Source organism: Geotrypetes seraphini, chromosome 6 (assembly GCF_902459505.1).
Source record: "Geotrypetes seraphini chromosome 6, aGeoSer1.1, whole genome shotgun sequence".
Taxonomy (NCBI): domain Eukaryota; kingdom Metazoa; phylum Chordata; class Amphibia; order Gymnophiona; family Dermophiidae; genus Geotrypetes; species Geotrypetes seraphini.
Genome location: NC_047089.1, coordinates 28,244,100 through 28,271,691, shown reverse-complemented (window position 1 = coordinate 28,271,691; position 27,592 = coordinate 28,244,100). Strand labels below are relative to the sequence as shown.

At 43.7% G+C, this 27,592-nt stretch overlaps 1 protein-coding gene across 3 annotated transcripts in view; it reads right to left on the bottom strand.

The window, feature by feature from the left end:
• Positions 1 to 379: 379 nt before the first annotated feature.
• PIWIL4 (piwi like RNA-mediated gene silencing 4) overlaps positions 380 to 27,592 on the bottom strand; it is a 211,334-nt gene continuing 184,121 nt past the window's right edge. For 2 of the 3 annotated variants that reach the window (XM_033947500.1, XM_033947502.1), the window contains 4 exons: positions 18,189 to 18,342; positions 16,485 to 16,610; positions 3,138 to 3,285; positions 380 to 1,072 (listed from right to left, as the gene is read on the bottom strand). In XM_033947500.1, the coding sequence (XP_033803391.1) occupies positions 956 to 1,072; positions 3,138 to 3,285; positions 16,485 to 16,610; positions 18,189 to 18,342 (545 nt within the window). In that variant the 3' untranslated portion in view covers positions 380 to 955. The remainder of the gene's footprint in view (positions 1,073 to 3,137; positions 3,286 to 16,484; positions 16,611 to 18,188; positions 18,343 to 27,592) is intronic. The other variant, XM_033947501.1, reaches the window with a different exon arrangement.

Below are 27,592 nucleotides of genomic sequence, written 5' to 3'. Positions count from 1 at the left end.
CCTGCCCAGTGTGCGGTATCGTGCTGGCGTCAGCTGATTTGCAACTGCCTGCTGCCATTGCATATGCTGGGACTCCTGCTTTCACGTATCCAGTAGATACGCAAAGGCAGGAGTCCCGGCATACGCGACAGCAGCAGGCAGTTGCCCAGATTGCGGGATTGGGTTGCCCAGTTGCAGTTGCCCGGATTGAGAGTTCGGGTACTAGACCGTGGGCCACTAGCTGGGGGGCCGCATGTGGCCCATGGACCGCGAGTTTGATACCGCTGCATTATAACAAATTAAGAAGATCAAAAAGAAAGTATAAACACCTTTCAGTTTGGGTCTAAATTAATACATTAAAAAGTATTAAAAAATCAATACATTAAAAAGTAAAGTTTAATTCACAATAAACTTTTATTTTTACACACAATAATAAAAACATCCAAAAATCACAGCTCTGAAATCAGAATATTCTTTCCTTGGAAACTATTTTCCATTTTTACCATGCTGTTATCAGTTTTAGCAACAAAGATATTTCTGGTATTACTTATTAAAGAAATAAGTGTACTCTATTCTGGTGCTCTGCTGTCATCTTTACTCACTACACTGTACAAATAAATACAGTTCCTTAATTACAAAGTATAAAACTATTCTAAATAATCTTTGCCACACCTTTGAAAAATGATGCATACAGTGCAAAGCATCTGGATCACAGAGTGACTTGGACAGGGCTAAAAACCTCCACTCTACAACTTTAAAACATCTGCAACTACTTTAAAATATGCCTTGAGTAACAAAATTGACTTTTAAAACTCCTTGTTTTTCACAGTACATCCCGATGCCAGCAACTGAATGTGCTGTGAACAATGCGTTCATTTTTGAAAGTTAAGGCTGTCAATTTCTTAGAATATATAAATAAAAATAATAACATGCCACTTGAAGTTACATCTAGTTTTAAACTGTTTGTTTTCTCCCCCTACAAATAGAAAAGATATTCTGCTAGCTCCATGCTGGGTTCCCTATGGATGCTCTGCCCCACTAGGAAAGTTAGCTTGTGAGCATACTGGCAAGGTGCTGGCACACGGATTACACCCTGTGGAACAAATAATAGAAATGAATGACATTTTTTATCTAATCACTGCTAAATAAAAGTGTTGTAATGTATCATTTACATAAATGTCATATTACTGAGATTGCCACATATTTAAAAGCTTGACTTCAGTACCATTATCAATTTCACATACTGAAAGTTCTGAATTCTGTGTGGGGGAGGGGTGCTGAAAAGTTCTTAGCCCAACCAAGAAAAGAATGGTGTAGATATGGTTCAATCAATGATCTAAAACAATGTCAAAACATAGAATTTCATTTCTGCAGATTGGCACTGAATGAAATACGATAACACTCTTTTTAGCTACAGTGGCAAAATAATGCTCAGAATTTAGGGAGCAGGTTGGTTGGGCTGAGAACCTTTCAGCACCCCCTCATGATACTTTATATTTTCACTATTCAGCTCATTTTATTTTCATTGAAATTTGCTGGGAGTGTAGAAAAAAATTAATGCTTTGCTACTGGTTTACTTGATTTCTCATTAGCTCATTTTATAGCAGTTAGTAATCACAAGTAATTTTAATGGATGAACAACTTTGTAGAAGATCTGTTTCTGTTTCATGATTTAATCATCAAATGTGAGAGAACATAAAACCATTATTTTAGAAACATACTGATGTGTGAACAGCAACATTTATATATGTAAGTCAAATACATGTATAAACAGCAGAAATCCTATATTTACATGTACAAGGGGGTGCTGAAAAGTTCTTGATGAGAATGACATAGATATGGTTCAATCAATGATCTGAAACATTGTCAAAACATAGAATTTTGTTTCTGCAAATTGGCACTTAATGAAATAAAATAACATCTCTTTCATCTACAGCAGCAAAATAATGCTCAGAATTTAGGAAGTTGGTCAGTTGGGCCGAGAACTTTTCAGTTCCCCCCTCATAGAAATCCCCCCGCACAGATATTTGTCTGTGGTATGGGAAAATAACTTCCATTTTCTAAAGGGAACACACACATATAGGAAAAAAAAATTCCACATTGGGTTTTACACTTACTCATTTCGGTCAGGGTTTAAGAGAGTCATTCTCCTCAATCCCATGTACTTTATTTCTACCTCCAAAATGAAACCAAGTTAAAACTGTGACCTCACTATTTAATTGGTGGCACCTTCAGATGTAGGCTTATAAAATGGGGGCAGCTGTAAGTGGAAATGGTGCCACTTATATGTGGGAATTGTGAATGTGCCACTTACATATATAAATGACAACATCTCTGTTGAAGTTGCCAAATCTGTGCCATTCATTTTTATAATGGGCTCATAGGTAAAATGGCTGCTTCTGATGTACATGCCAGCAAATACACAAAAAGCCTTTTCTCAAATACCACCTGAACTGAGGCAAATTCCAACTTAGTCATTTCAGTTCCCATCCCTATATTTAGGAGGCAATTCTATTATAACTGGGCATCATAATAATGCGAGTAATGAGCCTATTGTATAAGTACACACACAAATAAGCATTCTTATAGAATACTAGTGTAAACCTGGCATCAGTACACCTTGGTAAAATCCAGGTAATAAAGGGGCAATATGGAGGCAGAGCTGGGGGTCAGTGGCGGTTCACCCTGGGTTCAGCCCATACCGGGGTGCTCCGATAACTCCTCCAAGGGCCGGTGTTGACGTTAAGAACTTCTTCCTGGCAGAGATGCCAGACCAAGGAGAAAGAAGGGAGGGAGGGAGGGAAAGGAAAGAGAGGAGATACCAGAGCATGAAGGTTGTTAAAAAAAATGATCAGCCCTAGGTGTCACAAACCCTAGGTTCACCACTGGCTGGGGTGGAGCCTACAGTTATCCTGATATTTAGTGCCAATACCCAGATGACTATATAGCGAAGTTTGGTCAGCACCGGATAGCTATCTGGGTACTAGTGGTAAATTTCAATGGTACCGGGATAGCTTCTGTCACCCACCAAATATTCAGCACCATTAGTTGGGCATGGGCTGCTGCTGAATATCCTGGTATAGAAAAAAACACCTTATAACTTAAAAAAATGCTGACTGTCACAGATTTAACATTACTCCTCCTAAAGTTTTACTTACTGGCCAGTTGTAGTACAGATGGCACATCTTGTAAGTAAGTCTCTGCATATGGTCAGGTTTTAATCCATTGTCATCATATACAACATTATAATATGTGGGGTTGACTGTCCCCTGACGAGCTACTTGGCTGATGAGATAAAAGTCATACCTATAGATCAGAAGGAATATAATTATGGGTTTTTTAAAAAAAATTCTAATATACACGATGATGCAGAGTCAATCTAATGCCTGAATTGGCTTTCCATGTTTTATTTATGGAGATTTATCAACTGCCTTTATTAAGAAATTCACTCAATGCAGTGTACAGCAGCAGGTAATTACAATTTTTAAAACAGTAGTAAAGAGATAAAGTCAAAATCAGTAAATTAAAACTTATTAATAAGACAACCATGAAACAGTTAAAAAAAATATACTTAACAGCACTGAAATTCAAATAAGAGAAATATAATACATATACTAAAAGGGAGACATAATACTTATGAAACATCTAATAACCACAAATCAGATAAATAAATGACACTAATGTTTGCCTATAATACATCTTATCCTTTAGCTGAAGGGTCAAATGCAGATGTTAGATGGGGACAAAATGGGTGGTACAGTGTGTTGGGATAAACAGATGGGAGGCTAAATTCAAGACAAGTTGTTTATACAGTTATTCAAACAATGTATAAGGAACTGATTTAGTTAGTGCGTGTGGCAAGCTAGTCCTGGTACAGAATGAGTGTATAGTCAATCCCCCTATGTATTAAAGGCTTGGGTGAAGAGCCAGGCTTTCACCTGCTTTCTGAAATAGACAATAAAGGTAGTCTGGAATTAGGTGCAGCTCCTCTGGGAGTAAATTCCATTGTGTGGGGGCTACTCCTGAGAAGGCTTACTAACGAGTATCACATCGTACAATTTCTTTTGATGAGGGCACAGATATCGATGCTCTTTGAGAGGCCTCAGAGATCTCGACAGTGTATAAAGGGTTAGCTTGATCTTTAGATATTTTGGCTGAGGATCTTGAAAATCAAACATAAAAGATTTAAATTTAGTCCTGTAGGGTACTGGTAGCCATTGTAGTTTGTGTAGGGAGTGTGATGTGGTCACACCTCTTGAAGCCTTTTATCAGTCGTGCTGCAGCATTCTGAATTAGCTGCAGATGATGCAAACTCTTCTTGGTTAGACCATATGCATTGGAACTGGGGGCCATGGGGACAAGCAGGCAGCATATTCTTGACTGATGGGTGACGGCACCGATGGAGCCCCGGTACGGACAATTTTAGAGTGATTGCACTCTAAGAACTTAGAAAGTTCTAGCTAGGCCGCACCGCGCATGCGCGAGTGCCTTCCCGCCCGTCCCCAGTTTCTTAGTTTCCGCGGAGCTAAGACGACGCGTGTTCCAACGGCTGTTGGAAAAATTTTTCTATTTTTACTCACCTTCCCGCTCGCGCGTTTGTTTTCCTCGTGAACATTTCACGTTCTTGTTTTCTTTCTTTTGTTTAAAAAAAAAAAAAAAAAAAGGTCTATTTTTTTTTACTTTTTTTCGGTCGGCCCCGGCGGGGCCTGTTGGCACCATCGAAGCCTCGGGCTTCGATTTTGCTACGGCCGTTTTTCCCTTCATGCCCCCTTCACCGGGTTTTAAGAAGTGTCAGCGGTGTGTACGTCCTATTTCCCTCTCCGACCCGCACAAGTGGTGCCTTCAGTGTCTGGGTCCGGACCATAGGGCAGAAACGTGCACCCGCTGTAGTTCTCTTCAAAAGAGAACTCTAAAGAACTGCCAAATTCAGCAGCGGATTCTTTTCGGTGCTGCCATGGAAGTACCCCCGGCATCGACACCGACATCTTCCACCAAATCGGCACCGGTGACTTCGACACCGCAAGATCCATCCTCGGTGTCACACCCTGTAGGTAAGCCGGCTAAGAAGCCATCCCCTACTGTCCTTGGCCCGCCAGTCGAGCAAGCAGTGAGCCAAGTCCTGCAGACTGCGCGCCGGCCCCGCAAACGCTCCGCTCCCATAGAAGTTACTGCCTCTTCATCGGCATCGACTTCGCCTGAGCGTCGAGCTGCACCGCAGGTACCGAGCAAGAAAAAAGCGGTACCGGTGCCATCGGGACCGTCTTTGGATGAGAGAATAGCATCCATCCTTCAGGTCCAGCTTAAGGAGCAATTACAACAATTGCTCCCGGCTCTGCTGACTCCGAACCTTCCAGTGTCGGTACCTACTGAGCCTTGGGCGCCGATTGTCGACCAGCCCATGTTATCGGCATCGACGTTATCGGCACCGCACAAATCTGTATCTATGCCTATTCTGTCGGCGGAACCGAAGTCGCTTCGGCGTACTGCTTATTCCGCTTCTGATCCGGTACCGTTCTCTGACACCCGTACCGCTCTACAGTCACCGGGTACAGTGTCGACACGGTCAGGAAAGTCGGTACGCAAAACCAAGCATACCGAATCTTCAACTCCCCTTTCTCAGGGCCGTCTCCCATCGGTACGGGACCCTGATTTGTGGGATGATTCTGATGACCCCCTCGGTACCGAAGATTATTCATCAGATGAGGATGATCCATCGGTGCAGGATCCTGCTAGTAAGCCAGAGCACTCCTCCTTCACCAAGTTTCTTAAGGAGATGTCAGACACCCTTTCAATCCCCTTAGAGTCTGACTCTAAGAAATCCAAAGCATTTCTCGATGCTTTGGATTTTGACCAACCTCCTAAAGAATTTTTAAAGTTACCTCTTCACGACATCTTGAGGGAAACTTTTTACAAAAATTTAGAAACTCCTCTAACCATTCCAGGAGCTCCTAGAAAGCTGGAATCGCTTTATAAAGTGATTCCCATTCCAGGGTTTGACAAACACCAGTTGCCCCATGAATCTCTACTGGTGGAGTCAACCCTCAAAAAATCTGCTGGCTCTAGTGTGTATGCCTCTGTCCCTCCTGGCAGAGAGGGCAAGGCCATGGATAAATTTGGTAAAAGACTTTACCAAAATGCAATGTTGGCTAACCGTTCAGGTAATTATGGGTTTCACTTCTCCTTCTACCTGAAACATCTAATCCAACAAGTAGCCTCTTTTCAAAAGTATATTCCTGACCGCAAGCTTCCTGCATTTCAACAATGCACTTCCAGTCTTTTGCAACTCAGGAAGTTTATGATCCGTTCCATCTATGATACTTTTGAACTCACATCCCGAGCCACGGCTATGTCTGTGGCGATGAGGCGATTGGCTTGGCTTCATGTCTCAGACCTTGATATTAACCACCAGGACCGCCTCGCCAATGCTCCCTGCCTAGGGGATGAGCTGTTTGGAGAGTCTATGGATACCACCACTCAAAAGCTTTCTGCCCATGAGACGAGGTGGGATACTTTATTGAAAAATAAGAAGAAACCTCCTCCTCTTCGTCCTTTCAGACAGCAGCCATCATATCAGAGGCGGTTTTCTGCTCGTCCAGTTCAGCCTCATCCTCCTCAACCTCGGAGGCAACGGCAACAGCAACAACAGGCTCGCCAACAACAGCCGCCTGCCATAAAACCTGTCACTCAGACTAAGCCGACTCAGCCCTTTTGACTCTCTTCTCCAGGGCATTGCCAGTCTTCCTCCCTCCTGTCCTCTTCCACAGCCCATAGGAGGTCGATTAACCATTTTTCACTCTCGATGGGAAGTAATCACCACCGACCAGTGGGTGCTCTCGATCATAGCCCACGGCTACTCCCTCAATTTTCAGACTCCTCCGCCGTTAGGCCTACCAAAAGAGTCTGCTTCCAACAGGTCTCAGTCCCTCCTTCTCGCTCAAGAGGTTCAATCCCTCCTTCTTCTCAATGCCATCGAAGAAGTTCCTCAAGATCAGCGAGGTCAGGGATTTTACTCCAGGTACTTTCTAGTTCCCAAAAAGACCGGAGACCTCAGACCCATCTTAGATCTCAGAGATCTCAACAAATGTTTGGTCAAAGAGAAGTTCAAAATGCTCTCTCTTGCTACCCTCTTCTCACTCAGGGCGACTGGCTATGCTCCCTCGATCTCAAAGAGGCTTATACACATATTCCTATCCATCTGACGTCCAGGCAATATCTGCGCTTTCTCATCAATCAACATCATTGTCAGTACAAGGTGCTACCCTTCGGCCTGGCCTCCTCTCCCAGGGTATTCACCAAATGTCTGATTGTGGTAGCGGCCTATCTCCGCTCTCACAACTTTCAAGTCTTCCCTTATCTGGACGACTGGTTGATCAAGGCTCATTCCCCTCAGGCGGTTCTGCTTGCCACCAATCAGAACATTCACTTCCTTCGACTGTTGGGATTCGAAATCAATCTACCCAAGTCACACCTCATTCCGACCCAGCGACTTCAATTTATTGGAGCCATTCTGGACACTGTTTTGATGAGGGCGTTTCTTCCATCCAACCGCCTTCAGACCATCCTTCATCTCTGTCGGCAAGTGTTTCAACAGATTACCATCTCTGCCAATCACATGATGGTGCTCTTGGGGCACATGGCTTCCACAGTGCATGTCACCCCCTTCGCACGTCTCCATCTGCGTACTCCGCAATGGACTCTAGCGACCCAGTGGTCACAAGCGACGGATCCTTGCTCACAACACATATCTGTGACCTCGTCTCTTCGACAGTCGCTTCTTTGGTGGTTGACATCGTCAAATCTATCCAGAGGTCTACTGTTCCATCTACCTCCTCATCATTTTGTGATCACCACAGACGCCTCCCCTTATGCCTGGGGAGCTCACCTGAACGAATTCCAAACTCAGGGCTTTTGGACTGCCCAGGAAAAGAACCACCACATCAATTTCCTGGAACTCCGAGCAATGTTTTATGCCCTCAAGGCTTTTCAACATCTTCTCTTTCCTCAAGTACTTCTCATTTGCACAGACAATCAAGTTGCAATGTATTACATCAACAAACAGGGAGGGACGGGCTCTCGCCTGTTGTGTCAAGAAGCCCAACGGATTTGGTCTTGGGCGACAGCTCGCCACTTATTCCTGAAGGCTGTCTACATTCAAGGGGAACAGAACTCCTTAGCGGACAATCTCAGCAGAATTCTTCAACCTCACGAATGGACTCTCGACCCTTTGACTCTCCAGTCCATTTTCGCTCAATGGGGCACTCCTCAGATGGACCTTTTTGCAGCTCCTCACAATCATCAGCTGCCCCTGTTTTGCTCCAGACTCTACTCTCCTCACCGTCTGGCACCCGATGCATTTCTCCTGGATTGGACCAATCACTTCCTATATGCATTTCCTCCTCTACCGCTCATGCTGTGGACTTTGTTCAAGCTCAGGAGGGAACGAGCCACCATGATTCTCATCGCTCCACGGTGGCCCAGGCAACATTGGTACTCCCTTCTACTTCAACTCAGTTCCAGGGATCCCATACTTCTTCCACTGTTTCCTTCTCTGCTTTCTCAGCATCAGCAGACCCTACTGCATCCCAACCTACAGTCTCTGCACCTGACAGCTTGGTATCTCTCGGGCTGACTTCGGCTCATTCACTCCTTTCTCAGCCTGTCCGCTCTATCATTGATGCTTCCAGGAAACCGGCCACGCTCCAGTGTTATCAGCAGAAGTGGTCTCGGTTTTCTTCTTGGTGCCTCTTACATCACCATAATCCCATGTCTCTAGCAGTGGGACTGGTGTTGGACTATCTTCTTTCCTTATCTGACTCTGGTCTTAAATCTACTTCTATCAGAGTTCATCTTAGTGCCATTGCTGCATTTCATGAGCCTATTCATGGAAAACCCCTCTCGACTCATCCTTTGGTTTCTAGATTCATGAAGGGCCTTTTCAATGTGAAACCACCTCTCAAGCCCCCTCCTGTGGTCTGGGATCTCAATGTGGTTCTTTCTGCTTTAATGAGACCTCCTTTTGAACCTTTGGCCACAGCGCATTTCAAATTTCTTACTTGGAAAGTGGTCTTCCTTATAGCGCTCACTTCTGCCAGGAGGGTCAGTGAGCTGCATGCTCTAGTAGCCGATCCACCTTTCACTGTTTTTCACCATGATAAGGTGGTTCTCCGTACACACCCCAAATTTTTTCCTAAGGTTGTGTCTGACTTTCATCTTAACCAGTCCATTGTCCTACCTGTATTTTTTCCAAAGCCTCATTCTCATCCAGGTGAACAGGCTTTGCATACCTTGGACTGTAAACGTGCTCTGGCTTACTATCTTGAACGCACTAAGCCTCACAGATCATCTCCTCAACTGTTTTTGTCCTTTGATCCTAACAAGTTGGGTCATCCTGTATCTAAACGCACTCTATCCAATTGGCTTGCTGCTTGTGTTTCTTTCTGTTATGCTCAGTCGGGCCTGACACTGGAAGGTTCTGTCACGGGCCACAAAGTTAGAGCTATGGCAGCGTCTATAGCTTTCCTCCGCTCCACTCCCATTGAGGAAATCTGCAAGGCTGCTACTTGGTCCTCAGTTCATACTTTTACATCACATTATTGTCTGGATGCTTTCTCCAGACGGGATGGACACTTCGGCCAATCTGTATTACAAAATTTATTTTCCTAATGGCCAACCTTCCCTCCATCTCGCTTTTTGTTAGCTTGGAGGTCACCCGTCAGTCAAGAATATGCTGCCTGCTTGTCCTGGGATAAAGCACAGTTACTTACCGTAACAAGTGTTATCCAGGGACAGCAAGCAGATATTCTTGCGTCCCTCCCACCACCCCTTCTTAGCTGGCTTATCCTAACTGGGGACCGCGCATGCGCGGTGCGGCCTAGCTAGAACTTTCTAAGTTCTTAGAGTGCAATCACTCTAAAATTGTCCGTACCGGGGCTCCGTCGGTGCCGTCACCCATCAGTCAAGAATATCTGCCTGCTGTCCCTGGATAACACTTGTTACAGTAAGTAACTGTGCTTTCTAGCCCAAGGACATCGCTGGTGGCAGTTAATCACATATGCTGCTCTGCTGCCGTCACCAGTGTCTTCTCATTACTGCGGTCCCCCCTCTCTGATGTAACTTTCATTTAATCAGAAGCGAGCAAGCAGTACAAAAGAGATATCAGTGGCAGGGTGGCGTATGTGATTGGCTGCCACCGGTGACACCCTTTGGGTCAGTGCCAGCATCAGGGTAGCATATGTGATTGGCTGCCACTGGAGATGTCCTTGGGGTTGCAAATGAAGGTAGATCATGGGGTGGGGTAGAGAAGAGCCGGAGCAGAGAGAGTGCACGAGACAGAGAGGAAGAGATGGACTGGGGGGGAGTGGGAAGGAGGGAGAAATGTCACACTCGAGGGAAGAGGATGAGGAGAGAGAGAAAAAAATGTGCAGCAGGCAAAAAGGGTTGGACTCATGGGGAGAGAGGGATAAATATTGGAGGGGAGGGCAGAAAGGAGGGAAGGAGAAATATCAGGGGTAGAAGGCAAAGAATGAAAAGTTAGACTCATGGAGGGAGAGGGAAAAGAAGAGGGAGAGATGTTGGTTGGGGATGAGGACCGGAAGAGAGGAAGCATGTAGGGGGCAAAGAGAAAGAAATGTTGGCCTAATGGAGGGAAAGGAAGAAGAAATGTTGAATTGGAAGGGGGGTCAGAAAGGAGGAAGGGCGGGGAGATTTTGGACTTCAGGAGGCAGAAAGGAGGGATAAATGTTACACTGGAAGGGGAGATGACTCAAGGAAGGGAAAGATGTCAGATTCCAGAGAAGGAGGGCGAGAGAGAGATATGTCAGACCACTGGAAGGGGAAGGAGAGAGAGAGATGCCAGACCAGGGAATGGAGGGGAGAGAGATATGCCAGACTATTAGAAGGAGCGGAGAGAGATACCAGACCACAGGAAGAGAGTAGGCAAAGGAGAAAGATTTTGGACCAAAGGAAGGGGGAGGGAATGAGAGAAATGCCAGACTATGGGAGAAGAGAGAGATGCCAGACCATAAGAGGGAGAAGACAAATATGTTAGACCACAGGAGAGGGAAAGAGAGGGAGGAGGTGGTACACAGGGTTGGAGGGGAAGGGGAGAGAAAAGGAGGAAATGGTGCACAGCAATAGGTGTGCAAAGGAAGAGAGATAGAAGAAATGCTTCTTATGGATAGAAGGAGAGAAGGGAATTGGGGAGAAGAAAGAGGGAGGAGATAGTACATATGGACAGATGGGAAGGGAAGATATGGAAAAGTAGATAGCTTTGTACACATACAGTCAAAAAGGGCAGACCATGAACATATTTTTCCTAACAAATTGCCAAGAGAAACTTTTTCTTTGACAGTTGATATAGTTTACAGATATGTGCATATTTGAAAGTTTCCCCCTAAAATTAATTAATATACATCCAATTAGAAGGTAGATCATGTAAATATTAAATACCTTTAAAACTAAACTGGAATTTTAAAATGTATTCTGGCTATCATAGAAACATGACGGCAGAAATAAGCCAAATGACCTATCTAGTCAGTCCAACTGCAGTAACCATTATCTCTTTCTCTTTCTGAGAGATCCACGTGCCTATCCCAGGCTTTCTTGAATTCAGACACTGTTTCTGTCTCCATCACCTCTTCCAGGAGACTGTTCCACGCATCTACCACCCTTTCAGTAAAAAAGTATTTCCTTAGATTACTCCAGAGCCATCACTTCTTAACTTCATCCTAAGCCCTCTCATTGCAGAGTTTCCTTTCAAATGAAAGAGACTCAACTCATGCGTATTTACATCACGTAGGTATTTAAACGTCTCTATCATATCTCCCCTCCCGCCTTTCTTCCAAAGTATACAGATTGAGATCTTTAAGTCTGTCCCCATACTCCTTATGACGAAGACCACGCACCATTTTAGTAGCCTTCCTCTGGACAAACTCCATCCTTTTTATATGGAGAGCCCTCCCCCTCCCCCCCTAAAAAAGACAGGAGGGAAGCCCGTTCCCTCCTGCCACCTGATGCTCCCCCCGACCCCCCCCCCCGGTACCTTTTTACATTGGAAGGAGGAGGGAAACACGGTCCCTCCACCTTCAAGATCCACTGATCCAAAATGGCAGGCCTTCCCTACTTGGCTCATCATGTGATGCATGAGGAGGGGCCCAAGGCCCTGATTGGCTCAGATACCTAAGGCCCCTCCCACTTGCACCTTGGGCCCCACCCCATGCATCACATGAGCGTTTTTTGGAGAATGACTAGCTTTTTTTAAATCGCTACTATAACGACTGTGACAGCAGCCTATTGGTTTTTAACATGACGATTTGAGAATCTAGGCATAAGAGTTATGTGTGTGGTTAGAAGAGAAATAGTGGAAAGAGTAGGAGGTCCCTTTTCCCAGGGGAATTCTAGGATTTTTGGTTGTCAAGTTTTATTTAAAATTTGATTAATTGCTTAATCTTACTTCTAAGCGATGTTTCTCCCACCAAGGTCCTAGCACTGAAGGAGGCTCCTAAATGGTTCTTGGGAAAGGACAGAAAATAACAGATCAAGAATAAAGTTTTGATATCCTAAATAGAGTTTGACAGAAAATACACAGACTTTTAGTTATCTTGTTTCTCCTGCCAACGCTGTAGAATCAAGGGAGACTTTTTACAGGTTATGGCAAAGGACAGAGGACCAAGAGATTTGAATAGGGCTACAGAGAAGAAGTACTTGTTTAGCAAGTTTAACTTTTGAACCTGATGACTGCCAACACTGAAATAAATTGTACATAGTTGATTTTGAAATCTACAAATCAAGCTAAATAGTTCCAGTTTGTTTCAGTTGCACATTGGCCTCTGCTTGCTTCTTGCCAGACTAGTTGGGGGAGAGGCTGAGGTTTGTGGCTGAGACTCAGATTTTCTGGCCTATCGGAGTAATTCCGGCCATGGCTTATGCCTGAGTTCTAGAGAGACTGAGATTGTAATGTGTTTGATTCATCATCTTACTTTTTTTTTGAGCCCAGGTGTGTGGATGAGCCAGGGCTACACATTAATACAAACTACAATAATAGTGTGCCTTTTATGAATGCCTATAACCCACCCATGCTCCCCCCAGCCATGCCCCTTTTCAGATCCACACACTAGATTTTATGTGCTCCACTTTAAGAATAAGCTTACGTATAAAGTTGTGTTTGTAAATTCTTAATTAGTGCCAATTACTTCTTGTTAATTAGCAATTAACAGCACTGATTGGTTTGTTAAACAATTAATTTGCACAAGCAAAGGTACAGTGCGCATAGATTTGTGTGTACAACTTTGGGCACAATATATAGAATCGAGGGAAGTGTGGTTAAGGAGAAACTAGGTTCTTACCTGCTAAATTTACTTTCTTTTAGCCTCTCCAGACTGGCATAGAACCCCACCCTGTCTATTGTCGTGTTGTTCTTCTGGGTATTGTGTGTGCATTTTGTTTTTTCTGTGAGTTCTAGTATTTTTCTAGTGCCGGGGAGAATTGAAGAACAGTGGCGTGGCTCGGCTGGCATAGCTGGTGCACTGTGGGGACATTTTCTTGCTGGGATCTCCTTTGCATTTTCCAACAGCATTCAGGTATATTAGTTTTTACTGCTGTTCGGAGTCTTGTTTATTTCTGTTTACATTTCTTAGTTTTGCTTGGCTATTCGGCAGACTGAGGTAATTAAGGGGAGTAACCTATTAACTACCATTCCAAAGTTTTGTCTCAGTCTCCACCTGCTGGTCATGATGAGATATAACCCCTTGTTAAGATGCCTATGCCGGTCTGGAGAGTTGCTAAAGAATGTGTGTTTATAATTTCTCTGACTGCACAAGCTGTTGTGTGTTACTACGTGTGCATAATTCAGCTGCTTTTAGAATAATTTAACAATTAAGTTGCACAAGCAAATCTACATTGCGCATAGATTTGTGTGTACAATTTTGGGCGCAATATATACAATCAAAGGACGTGTGTTTATATTTCTCTGACTACACAAGCTGTTGTGTGTTACTACTTGCGTATAATTCAGCTGCTTTTAGAATAATAGGATTTTTTTTTTCCACCGATTAAAAGAAGCTCAACTTATTATAATAGAAACATAGAAACATGATGGCAGATAAAGGCCAAATGGCCCATCCAGTCTGCCCATCCGTAGACTGGATCCCTTATGACTATCCCAGGCTTTCTTGAAATCAGACACAGTGTCTGTTTCCACCACTTCCGCCGGGAGACTGTTCCACACATCTACCACCCTTTCTGTAAAAAAGTATTTCTTTAGATTACTCCTGAGACTATCACCTCTTAACTTCATCCTATGCCCTTTCATTCCAGAGCTTTCTTTCAAATGAAAGAGACTCATGTGCATTTACATCACGTAGGTATTTAAACGTCTCTATTATATCCCCCTCTCCCACCTTTCCTCCAAAGTATACAGATTGAGATTAGAGAATGACACGGGGAAAAAATCTGTCCCCGTCACCGGCCCACCATCCTCTGCACCGCCCCGTCACCGCCGATCCCTTCACCGCCCCGTCACCGTCACCGCCATCCCTTTCACCGCCCCGTCACCGCCACTGCCATCCCATTCACCGCCCCGTCACCGTCCCCGCTGCATCCATATAAGCCTTAGTACTGTAATATTTAGCTTATTCCTTTCTTATAAATCAAAGTTCCTGCTGCTGAACTAGAGAAAGAGATGTTCAGCTGGCAGGGCTTTGTTTATAAATTTTTATCAACACAACTAATATACTATTTTATCCTAAAGCAAAAAATAAATAAATAAATATAATTTTTTTTTCTACCTTTGTTGTCTGGTTTCTGCTTTCCACATCTTCTCATTGAATTCCTTCCATCCACTGTGTGTCTTCTCTCTGCGTCTTCCATTTGCTGTTACTGTGCCTCTCCCTTAACCCCCCCCCCAATTGGTCTAGCACCCATCTTCTTCCCTCCGCTCCCGCATAGTCTGGCATCTGTCTTCTTCCCACTCTGTCTTCCACATTTCCCTTGGGGGTCTGTTCCTCTCCATCCTCCTTCAATGTCTGTTCTATTCCTTTCCACCACCACCCTTCCCTCCCTCCTTTACCATCTGTTCCTTTCTACTACCCTTCAGCTCCTCTCGCGTGGCCTATCTACCTTCCTTCCTCTTATTTTCATGGCACGTTACAATGTAATTTGTGCAAGCCACTGGAGCCTGCAAGCTCGGTCCCTGTCCCATCCCCACAAACCATCTCGCTTCTGTGCTCCTATTTTCTCCATTTCTAATATCTCCCCTATGTATCTGTCATTGCCCCCCCTGTGTCCATATACCATCCCCATGGCATGTCCCCTTTATGTCTCTGTCCCTATGCCCCATGCACATAATTTCCCCTCTTTCTGTTACCTTCCTGTGTCCAGATTTCCCCTATCTTCCTCTTCCATACCAGTGTGTCTCTTCTTTTCAACCCCATCTAGCTTTTTTCCCTCTTTCTTCCCCCCCCCCCCCCTGCTTCTAGCATCTGGCTCACCTGCCAGTCCTTCCCTTTCTTTCCTGCTGTGGGTTTTTCTTTCCGACTTCATCCCCTTGGCCCAGAATCCTTTTCCCTTTCACTCCCTCCTTCCAATTTGAGCCGGGAACACTAGCGATCGCACGGTCCCCGCGGCCACTACCTGCCTGCCCGGTCGATCCTGGTGTTTGGCCGGCTCTCTCCCTTCTCCTCACCTTGGTTTGTGGGTTTTCTTTTTCGGCAACCTGCGCGCTTTCCCAGGGAGCCGCACACGCGCGGCTGCTCAGTGTTCGATCTTCTGCTCTGCTGCAACTTCCTGTTTCCGGTTGCGTCAGAGCAGAAGATCGAGGCTGAGCAGCGGCGGGTGTGCGCGGCTCTCTGGTAGCGTGCGGGTCGCCGAGGAGGAGGATCTGCGGACTGGGGTGAGGAGAGGGGAGAGAGCTGGCTGGACACTGGAATCGATTGGGCGGGCGGGTGTGAGCTGTGGGGACCGCGTGATCCTTCATGCCTCACTGCGGGGGACAAGACCATTCACCGCCCCGCGGGCGGTGAATGGCCTTGTCCCCGTCGCCGCAGCGACTGCTAGTTTTCTTCCCCGTTTTCGGCGGGTGACCCGCGGCTAAAATGCGGTGGCCGTGGGTAAACCGCCACCGTGTCATTCTCTAATTGAGATCTTTAAGTCTGTCCCCAAATGCCTTATGACGAAGACCACGCATCATTTTAGTAGGCTTCCTCTGGACTGACTCCATCTTTTTTTAATATCTTTTTGAAGGTGTGGCCTCCAGAATTATACACAATATTCTAAATGAGGTCTCACCAAAGTCTTATACAGGGGCATCAATACCTCCTTTTTCCTACTGGCCATACATCTCCCTATGCACCCTAGCATCCTTCTAGCTTTCGCTGTCAGCTTTTCAACCTGTTTGGCCACCACAAGATCATCACATACAATCACACCCAAGTCCCGCTCAAATTTAAATATATCACATCTTCATTTTAAAAATCATGTGTGGATATTATTGTAGTTAAGCATCTACTTGCCATTCTGGTCGCGTGGCCTCACTATCCACAACAGTACCAAGAGGGGGATTCTGCAGCTCTCGGTTTGCCTCTAAAAAGAACCTGGGAATACATTTCTTCCTTACCACAATCACTGACAACTTTGGACTTGAAATAAATGAAAAATATATTTCATTAGTCAAAATTTAGATCAACAATTCTGTCATTTAGAGCCAAGATAGTACAGTTTATGGGCATAATCACCTCATATTTTTTCAGAAACAGGACTGTAAATGAACACTGTTCTAACTGAGCTCCTGAGAGCAAAGACAGGCCAAGTCCACTTTATTACAATAGAAGATATTGCCCAAGTTGTGAGATACACATTTTAGTAAAAAGAAGCAATGTCTGAATTGGCTTTGATCTGTGTATATATATATATATATATATATATATATATATATATATATAGGTATGGACAAGATTCTATTTTTCTTTGGTCTTTTTAGGCCATAGACGCTATGAATCCATGCATACAATATAATTTTTTTAAAATTTGTATATTGCCAATACCTCTTCGAAGTTCACAGCGGTTCACAAACAATGCAGTATCTAATATTAGGTGCTTGGAAGATATCCCTAATTGTCCAATAGGCTCACAATCTGACTAAAGCACCTGTATGAACAAATGATTAAATACTAAGGATGCAGAAAAGAAAACCATGTATTAAAATCGAACATACACGAGATACAAGATTGTCCAATGTCTATCCTCAAGGAATGTAATCCAGTGTGGTTTTTAGGATTTCCCCAATGAATTTGCATGAGATCTATTTGCATATACTGCTTCCATTGTATGCAAATAGATCTCATTCATATTCATTTGGGAATTCTGCACAAGGAACATGTATGGAATCTAACCTTGTTCATAGCCCGCCCAAATCCTGCTCAAAACACACCACTAACGGACCTCTTTCTGAGCTTGACGTTTTAGAGGGTGAATGTCCTGCAAAATGTCAACTTTCTTTATTTCAATTATCGGCATTTGGACGTTTTGCAGAGAAAAACATCCAAGTGCTGAGTTTTGGACTCGGCACTTTTTGAAAATGTTTTGAAAATGCTCCTACTAGACAAACATCCCCATCTTGCCCCCTTTAAATAATTGTCAGCACCTCCCCTCCAGACTGTGATATTTAAATAATCATGATCATGCCAACTCAAACCCTCCCAGTATAAACCTATAACAATGCAAAATAGGACATCCTTCTTTAACAGATTAAACAAGAGTCAGTTTCCAAAAGACATTCATCTGAGTATCAAGGCTATTAGAAAACTTCTCACCATATACTGATGAATCTTTGAGGTTGGGTGGCTATTAAGGATCTAGTCTGCTTTGACCGCAGTTGCTCTTTGCTACCCCCCAGAAGTTGCTCTCCTACAATATCAGCCAAGTTTGCCCGATGATTAAGCCAGTCCTGAGATCTTTGAGGTGGCATTTTAAAAGTCCACAATCTACTAGTATCAATCCAATGAAAATGCTCATCTTTGGAGAAACTGGTTAGACTACCGCATGCATGCTATATGTAGATTAGATTGAGCTAGGCTTACTGTTTCTATTTTAACTGAAAACAGACAAAATAAAGCAATAATAAATAAAGAGAAAAGAAATAAACCACATATATTATTTTGCTTTCACTTCTTGGCGTATTCAACTACTTATTTTACTGTTATTGTAAGTTATAATACCTGTATTCAATACTGGTTTCTCGGAAGCTGTTGATAAGCTGTGGAATTTCATAATCCATCACCATCTTCAACTGCCCGTCTCCTACACCATCACGATATATTATGATGCGACTAGGTAATTCACAATTAACTTTCTGCCACTTTCTAAGAGCACCTATAGTAAGAATCAGTAAAAGAAAAGTGGTTAGTACAAGCAGATGAAATGAAAACTACTTACAATCCATCATATGAATCATATATCATGAGTTATGTGCAGCTATGTAACTACAATTTTTTTTTTTTTTTTTGGTTCAAACAATTTTTATTGATGCAGACAACATAATCCAATACCCAGGCACCTCAAGGTGCACAATACAAACAAATATGCATCTTTTAATTATATATTCAAGTATTCACTTGTACAGAAAGTAAGTTATTAGAATATTACTTATAAGCAATATAGGGCACGTAAAATTAAAGAAAAGAAAATCTTTCAAATAACCCACTCAAGTCCTCAAAAGGAAGATCCAAGATTACTTTAAGCGAGAGAAAGGAAAAAAAAATAAAGGTTGGCATATACAGACACACTGAGATTAAAGAACAGCTTGTAAAACTATTGAGCTATTGTTGATTCCTTTTTATCCAATCGAGATGAAGCTAGGAAAGCATTTAACTGATAAGGTTCAAAGAAAAAGTATTTAACTGAATGGTAACAAATGATACACTTGCAAGGATATCTCAAATAAAATGTCGCGCCCAGTGAAGTGACTCCAGATTTCAAAAGTAGAAATTCTCTACGACACTTTTGAGTTTCTCTGGAAAAATCAAGAAACATTTGTACTCTACATCCAAGAAACTCTTTCTGTTTGTTTTTAAAGAAAAGTCTCATTAACCATACTTTATCTGTTGTGAGAGCTAAAGTCACTAACATTGTAGAAGATACTGCAGTTTCGCTATCTGATGTTTCTAGAATTTCAGAAACATTCAGTGGTATTTGTTCTGATATTTTAGTCTGCAATTGAGCCCCATCTTTGGTAAATAATACTCAGAGTAAATGGTGGTAAAGTTTCCTCAGGAACTTGCAATATTTCAATCAAATATCTCTTTAACATTTCCCTAGGAGTGACGGTGGATACTCTAGGAAAATTAATGTCTCAAATTATTATTTCTAGAATTATTTTCAAGTATCTCCACTTTCTTCCTGAGATTGGTATTATCCTTAATTAGGGACTCTTGTACATGTTTAAGTGTTAACAATTCTTGATCAAACTTTTGAGTTGTGGTCTTAGAGACTTCCAAATCTGCTGTTAAGTCTTTCAGCTCTTTAGTATGTTGAATCAATTTTCCTTCTATGTATTGGAAATTGGGGCTTATAGATTGAGTAAAATTTGCTATCAAATCCCATAAAGAATATAAAGTCACTTGTGCTGGTTTCTCATAAATAGAAAACCTTTGCTGGGTGTAGAAATGCTCACCGTCCTGAGAAAAAGAGCTGTCCTGGCTTGAATCTAATTGGAATCCACTTCCGACTGCTTGTACTTCCTGGGTCTCCTCTACAGTTGCTTCCTGAACAGGGAACTCTGCTTCCACAGTCTCCAAGATAGAACAGGCTGCCTCTGGGTAAAGGACCTCCCCCTTCTCCGGGGTTTCCTCTGCCCCTGGAGAACTGGTTGACCGAGGTCGCGGAGGTGGGGCTCTCAAGTCGGAGCTTAGAGTAGTTTCAAGCCAAGGAGAGACAACCCCAGTCTCGCTCCGTCCGGGTGCTCCCAACGGGCTGCTCACCGACATGGCCTGCGCTGTTCCCTGCATCCGCCGCAACAGGTCATCTATCCTGCCGAAGGAGGGCAAATCCGAGCGCGGCGAGGCACCAGCTTCTCTTCGGCATCTCCGCAGGAAATCGGGCCGCGAAGCCGCGAGTGCTATGAACAAAGTAAGATAACCGCCGCAGTCCGGAGCGACGCTCTCAGCGTGTCTGTTCAGCGGCCATCTTGGATCGACACTTCTCATGTAACTACAATTTTGATGGAATATAGTAAACAATATAGACCATGAGAAAATTTTACCAGGGATAAGAAAGCACAGTTACTTACCTGTAATAGGTGTTATCCAAGCACAGCAAGCAGATATTCTCAAATGTGGGTGACATCATCCATGGCGCCCAGTACAGATAGTGCAAAAGTGTACTGTCACTTTAAGACTAAACATCTCGAGACCGTCCATACCGTACATGAACCGGTGCCTTCCCACCCTATGGCTCATGGGACCATCAGTTCAGTAAAAAAGCTAAGAAACCAACTAGGGGAGGTGAGAGGGTTGTGAGACTATCTGCCTGCTATAATTGGATAACACCTGTTACAGGTAAGTAACTGTGTTTTATCCTAGGACAAGCAGGCAGCATATTCTCACATGTGGGACTCCCTAGTTGCTAGGATCATGATTGCAAGCCCGGCGAAATCAAAAAAGGGTTGGAGGGAAATTGGCATCTAAACAGAGAATACATTTTGTAGAACTGCTTGGTCGAACCAACTATCCCTTCTGGAATGATTCTCCAAACAATAGTCAGATGAATTGAGGACCAGGTGGCTGCTTTACAGATGTCTTCAATGGGAGTGGAATGTAGATGGGCTACTGAAGTTGCCATTGCTCTTACTTTATGTATAGTGACATGACCCTCCAGTGACAGCCCAGTCTGAGCACAGCAAAAGGAGACAGTCCACCAGCCATGTAGAAATGGTTCTCTTGGTGACAGGAGCTCCAAGTCTATTAAGAGCAAATGATAGGAACAGCAGCTGAGTGGAAGTTCTGTAACGTTTGGTCTGATCCAAACTATAAGCTAGTGCACATTTACAGTTCAATGAGTGGAGTGCAGCTTCACCAGTGTGAGAATGTGGCTTTTGAAAGAAGACATGGAGAACTATAGACTAGTTTAGATGAAATTCAGAGAAAACGTTTGGGAGGAACTTCGGATGAATGCGAAGAACCACTCTCTTGTGGTAGAATGTTGTATAAGGTGGATCTGATACAAGCGTTTGAAATTCACTGACTCGGCATGCAGATATGATGCAGATTAGGAAGACTACTTTCCAAGTTAGTAACTTAAGAAATGAAGTCGAGAGTGATTCAAACAGAGGTTTCATCAGAGTGGCAATTATAAGTTTAAGATCTCAAGCAACTGGAGGAGGCTTTATTTTGGTGGTCTGGTATGAAAAAGACCCTTCATGAATCTGGAAACTAGAGGATGTACCGATAATGGCTTTTTATCCAGAAGTGTATGAAAAGCTGTAATAGCACTGATATGCACTTTTACTGAGGTGGTTTTGAGACCAGAGTTAGAGAGGTGTATGACGTAGTCCAAAATAGATGGGAGAGGACAAGTTATTGGATTTAACGAGTTGAGATTACACCAAACTGTGAAGCGAGACCACTTGAAGTGATAACAGCATTGTATGGAAGGTTTTCTAAAAGCTTGAATGATGGCTGACACTAGTGCAGAAATTGGTAAAGTATCTAGTTGTTGAGAGAAAGATACCATGCTGTGAGACTCAATGAACATAGAATGGGATGAAAAGAACCCTCGTTCTGTGTCAGCAATGTTGGAAAGATTTGAAGTATGATGGGATCTCATACACTGAATTGTAGAAGAGGAAACAATGGTTGTCGCGGCCACCAGAACTCTATGAGAATCATGGTTGCTTGTTCTTGGCCAAATTTGAATGTCTTCCCAATTAGAGGTATTGGAGGGAAAGCATATATAAATTTGTCCCTTCAGTCTAGGAGGAAAGCATCGGACTCAAGGTGATTGGGAGTGTAAATTCTGGAACAGAAGACTGAAAGCTTGTGATTTTGAGAAGAAGCAAAAAAATCTACTTCTCCAATCTGCAAATATTTGACATAACATGATTGATTGTTCACTCGTGAAGTTGTAGTAGTCTGCTCAATTTGTCTGCTAGGACATTTTGTTTCCCTATGAGGTAAACTGCTTTGAGGAATATATTGCACTGCATTGCCCGGGACCAAATTCTGATCGCTTCTTGGCAAAGTGGGTGAGACCCTGTACCTCCTTGTTTGTTCATGTAGTATATGGCTACTTGGTTGTCCATTCAAATGAGTACTACTTGATTGAGTAGGTGATCCTGGAATGTGTACAGAGCATTTTGGATTGCCCGACATTCAAGATTGATAAGAAGAGACTTGAAGATTCCAGATGCCTTGAGTATGGAGACCATCAAAGTGGGCTCTCCATCCGAGCAAGAAGGCATCTGTTGTCAATATCTTTTAATATGGCAGAATGTGGAAATGAAGTCCTCTGGACAGATCTGTTGGTGATAGCCACCACTGAAGGGATTGACAAAGAGTTGAGGTCACTAGCAATCATTGGGATAGCATATTGGTGGCTTGAGACCATTGGGTCAAAAGACCCACTGAAGTTCTCTGAGATGTAGACGGGCAAATGGGTGACATGAACTATAGTTGCCATGTGACTTATGTCACCTGCCGGTGTCACAGGAATGCTACAGGAATGACCAGAAGGTGGCAGCACACAATCTAGTGTGTCACTGACTCAAGTTCAAGGAGTAAAAATCATAACCAAGGAGAAACAACACTCAGAACATTGCAGGATTATTGCGCAAATAAATATAGACCTTTAATTCCAGCTTAGGTCAAACCAAAACATGAAAGCTTTTTTTTCCTGGAGCAAACTTTAGTCAGATCAAAAGGAAAAATATTCAGAAGTAAACCACAGTTCATTCACTTCAGTAACAAAAGAAGAAGAAAAACCCCCATATCAAACAGCTTCCTTGTCGAAACCAGGCACTTCCTTCAGGTAAGTACTTTTGCTCTATTACTGAGCCTATAGTATCCTGGGGTATTTCTATGCAGTTCCAAAATTTTATGGGGAAAAATAACTTCCACCCCTTTCAAGAGACCTGGACTTGAACAAAACAGTCCTTATCTTCACCAGGCCCTTATGCTTGCAAAAAGAATAGCAAAATCATATCCACCCCAATGTCACTTCTTATTATCAAGTTCATAATCACTCATTTTTTTTATTGCCTGCTTGGACTCGGGCCTCTCCTCAGTTCCAGTGAACTGGAAGGCAGAATTGCTGGGTTCACTATATTCAACAAAAGCTTTTAGAAAGCCACCCACAATACCTACCCGAGATCTTTAGTTAACCCTGCCCCAATTCTGGAGTTCACTCACTAGCCAATGCTGGCATAAGCCACCTCAGTCTCAAAGCAAATCCCAAAATGAGCGAAAAACCAAAAGCACCAATTTCTTTTTCACACAGTTTCAGTTAGCCATCCAAGCTTTCTCAGCTAGTGCACAGCTAAGCAATCACAGCCCGAGCACAACTCTCAGCACTGCTCATTGCACAGTTCTCTATGCAGTGCAAAAAAACAACAACCCACACTTCAAGAAAAATAAAAACTCAGGCAACCAGCTTCCCTGAGGTAGCTCTTCACTCACTAAGCACACTGTCTTTAAATACAGGTAAGTTCAACAGAACAAAAACATCACTGGCAGGAAATTTCCAAGCTCACATCCATCAATTCAGTAATCTCTGGTTCAGGAACACAGACCTCTCCAAGATCCATGCTCTCTCCTGGACCTCTGCTGCACTCAGTGGATTAGGGTTCTCCCATTCCATAGGCTCCTGCTCTATGCCTTGTCCAGCCAATTCCTCCTTGGCCACCTGCCTTGCAGTGTTTGAAAGCTGCTTAAGTTTAGTGAGAAAGAGACCACACCCTGACTTACATAACTGGGGCTCTCTGGCTCCCTCTCAGTTCACTGGGAATATTACAGGAAGAGAACTGATCAGCATTTCTATCTGTGTGTGTTGCACTGACAGGTTCTTGATCTACAATCTGGTCAGTGTCATACTTTGATAGTCAACTCTGGGTTCTGTGTTGTCTGTGACTTTGTTTGGGTTCCTCTGTACCCTTAGGAATGTCTCTAATGCAGGATTTACCAGTGACAGTTCCTGTGCTGGGGCTGGAAATGTCACACTTAGAAGATGCATCATTTGACATGCAGTTATGCACTGAAGAGAGGAGACCCTCTGACAGATATGAATCAGAGTATCGCGCCTCTATTGTGGTAGAAAGGCACATGCTTGTATAGTGTCTAGAAGCACTCCAATGAACTCTAGAATTTGAATGGGTTGGAGATGGGATTTTTCATAACTGACTGCAAATCCTAGAAATTCTAGAAGACGTATAGTTGTATCCAAAGCTAGACAATCTTTTTGAGGTGTTGGGGCCTTGATCAACCAGTCATCCAGATAAGGGAACACATGACAGCCGCAAAAGCGGAGTTTTGCAGCCACTACAACTAAATATTTTGTGAATACTCTGGGTGCTAGACCAAACAGAAACACCTTGTACTGGAAGTGGCATGTGCCTACCCGAAATCAATGATATTTCTTGTGGGTTGGGAGGATGGTAATATGTGTAATAGGCTTCTTTGAGATCTAGAGAGAAGAGCCATTCTTCTCCAATAGTGATAGCAAGGTTCCCAGAGAGACCATGCAAAACTTCTCCTTCACTAAGTATTTGCTAAGAGTGTGGCGATCCAGAATTGGATGGAGACTAGAGAATGACACGGTGACTGTTACCCGCGGCTAGTCGCAGGTAGCGGCGGGTAACCCGCCAAAACGATGAGGAAAAAACTGTTCACCGTGGCTATGGGGACAAGGCCATACACCACCCCGTGGAGCGGTGAATGGCCTTGTCCCTGCAGTTAAGGGAGGGAATGCACCCGATCACCTATCGTGCTCCCTCCCTCCTTACTGATCGTTGCCGCCGCCCAGTCCAAACATCTCCCTACTCCATCCCTGCCTCTTACCTTCATGGCCGGTGTTTTCTAAATTGCCTTCCTATGAGTAGCCGGAGCATTGAAGTTGTGTGTGGCTACCGTAAAGGTCATCTCTGACTCAACCGGAAGTTGCATCAGAGACAACCTTTCCAGAAGCCACATGCAACTTCAATGCTCCGGCTGCTTGTAGGAAGGCAATTTAGAAATCGCCGGCCATGAAGGTAAGGGGCAGGGAGGTTTGTCAGCACAGTTGTGCACTGCAAGCAGGAAACACTCCTGCCTTTTAAATTGAGGAGCACGTGAGTAGGACTTACTGTTTAGTTTTTATAGTCAGACCGGGGCCTGTTGTCTGGGAGGTGGGGGGCACGGTGTGCATGGCGGAAGCGGCTAAGAGATGTTCTCATTGCAGGGGGAGGTGAAAGCACCACAAAGGTAAGGGGCAGGGAGGGAGAAAGGGAGGAAAGGTGGGGTGGAGAGGAGAGGAACAGACGCTGAAGGGAAATGGGGAACAGAGAGGGGGGAGAAGATGCTGGCTGGGAAGAAGACAGAGATGCCAGACTATGGGGGGAGTGGAGAGAAGAAGATGGGTGCCAGACCAATTTGGGGGGGAGAAGGGAGAGGCACAGTAACAGAGCAAATGGAAGATGCAGAGAGAAGAGAGACAGTGGATGGAAGGAATTGAATAAGAAGATGAGGAAAGCAGAAACCAGACAACAAAGGTAGAAAAAAAAATTATATTTATTTCTTTTCTTTTCTTTTTTTTTTTGCTTTAAGATAAAGTAGTGTATTAGTTGTGTTGATAAAAATTTATAAACAAAGCCCTGCCAGCTGAACATCTTTTTCTCTAGTTCAGCAGCCAGAACTTTGATTTATAAGGAAGGAATAAGCTAAATATTGCAGTACTGAGGCTTGTATGAATTCTGCAGAGACGGGGACTGGGCGGTGAAGGGGACTGCGGGGACAGGGCAGTGAAGGGGATGGTGGGGACGGGGCAATGAACGGGATGTTGGTCCGGGGATGGGTCCGCGACGGGGACAGATTTTTTTCCCCGTGTCATTCTCTAATGGAGACCTCCATTCTTTTTCAATATTAGGAAGTACTTGGAATGGAACCCTTGGCCCCTCTCCTGTAGAGGTACTTTTTCAATGACAAGCTGGAGTAGGGCTGAGAGCTCTTGGTGAAGGAGGGTGGTCTGATGGGAATTGAAAGAAGATTCTTGGAGGATGGTTTGGAGGTGTTTTCTGTAAGTGAAGGGCATAAACTTGTCTCACTACTTTGAGGACTCAGTGATCTGTTGTTATAGGGCCCAACGTTGATGGAAATGAGTAAGACAACCTCCTATAGGAAGAGTATGGAGGCTGGATTACGCTGGCTAAGCTCTCCAGGATGAAGTCAAAAAGACTTGGAATTTCTGCTGATTCTGCAATTGGGATATTTGAGCCCTTTGTTGTCTGGGGCATTTTTGAGGAGGAGCTCTGGAAGACATAGATGGTGAGATACTGTATATCTGTGCTTAGGATAGTAAGATGAGCACTCAGGATTGTAAAAACGCTTAGGAGGTTGAGTCTTGGATAACTTTGAAGATGATAGTGTAGTCTTTGAGTCCTCATGTCTTTTAATTTTTTGGGTGGTCTCCTCAATTTTGTCTCCAAATAACTCATCTCCCAAACATGGTATGCTGGAAAAATGCTCCTGGACGTTGGCATCAAGGTCAGATATTCGCAGCCATGCCTGTCTACTCATGGCAATGAATAATGTTTATGCTCGAGAGGTGACATCAAACGCATCAAAGACAGAATGTGCCATATACTTCTTTGTTTCCAGAAGATCATTGGAGATGTGTTAAAATGCATTTAATTGATCTTCAAGTATGATTTCATTGTGTTATGGAAAAGCCTATGACCACATTTATCCAGGGTTCTGCCCTCCCTGACAGAAGGTGATGGGGTGCTAGCATAGATTCTTGAACTGTTTGCCTTTTTTAACGCCGACTCTGAGGAGTGATTGATGTTGCAGTTGAGGCTTATCAAATCCCAAGCAAAAGTTGACTCTTTACGTGGAGCCACTGTGACTAAAAGGGGTGCTTCCCAATTTTTGAACATAGTATCTTTCATCAAATTATGAAAGGGAAGCTTCAGACAATCTTTTGGCCATTGCTTAAACGAAACTAAAACTTAATTTTATAAACCGGGTCATCAGATAATTTGGAGCTCGACTTGGTTAACATTAAGAAAAGGAAAAATACAAAAGAACTAGATGAGAAAAGAACCATGTAGTCTAAAGCATCGAAGAGCTCTGATCTAGGCTCTGACTCTGATTCTATTTTTATTGACAGGGATTGTCCTATCTGCCTGATGAACTTAGTAAATGAGAGACTCTTTGGTTGTGATCTTCTGTGAGGAGGTGGAGGAGATGGGTCTGATGAAATCCCATAAGACTCCTCAGCAGAAAGCTCTGGGTAATCAGAGGAGGAATAGTGAGACAAATCAGAATCATAGTCTTCAATGTCCTACCTCAGAGATAGACAGTGATGGATGCTGAGGGGAGTGTCGAGGTGCACATCGAGGTGAGCGTGCAGGAGAGTGTCAAACATGTCACCAAGGAGA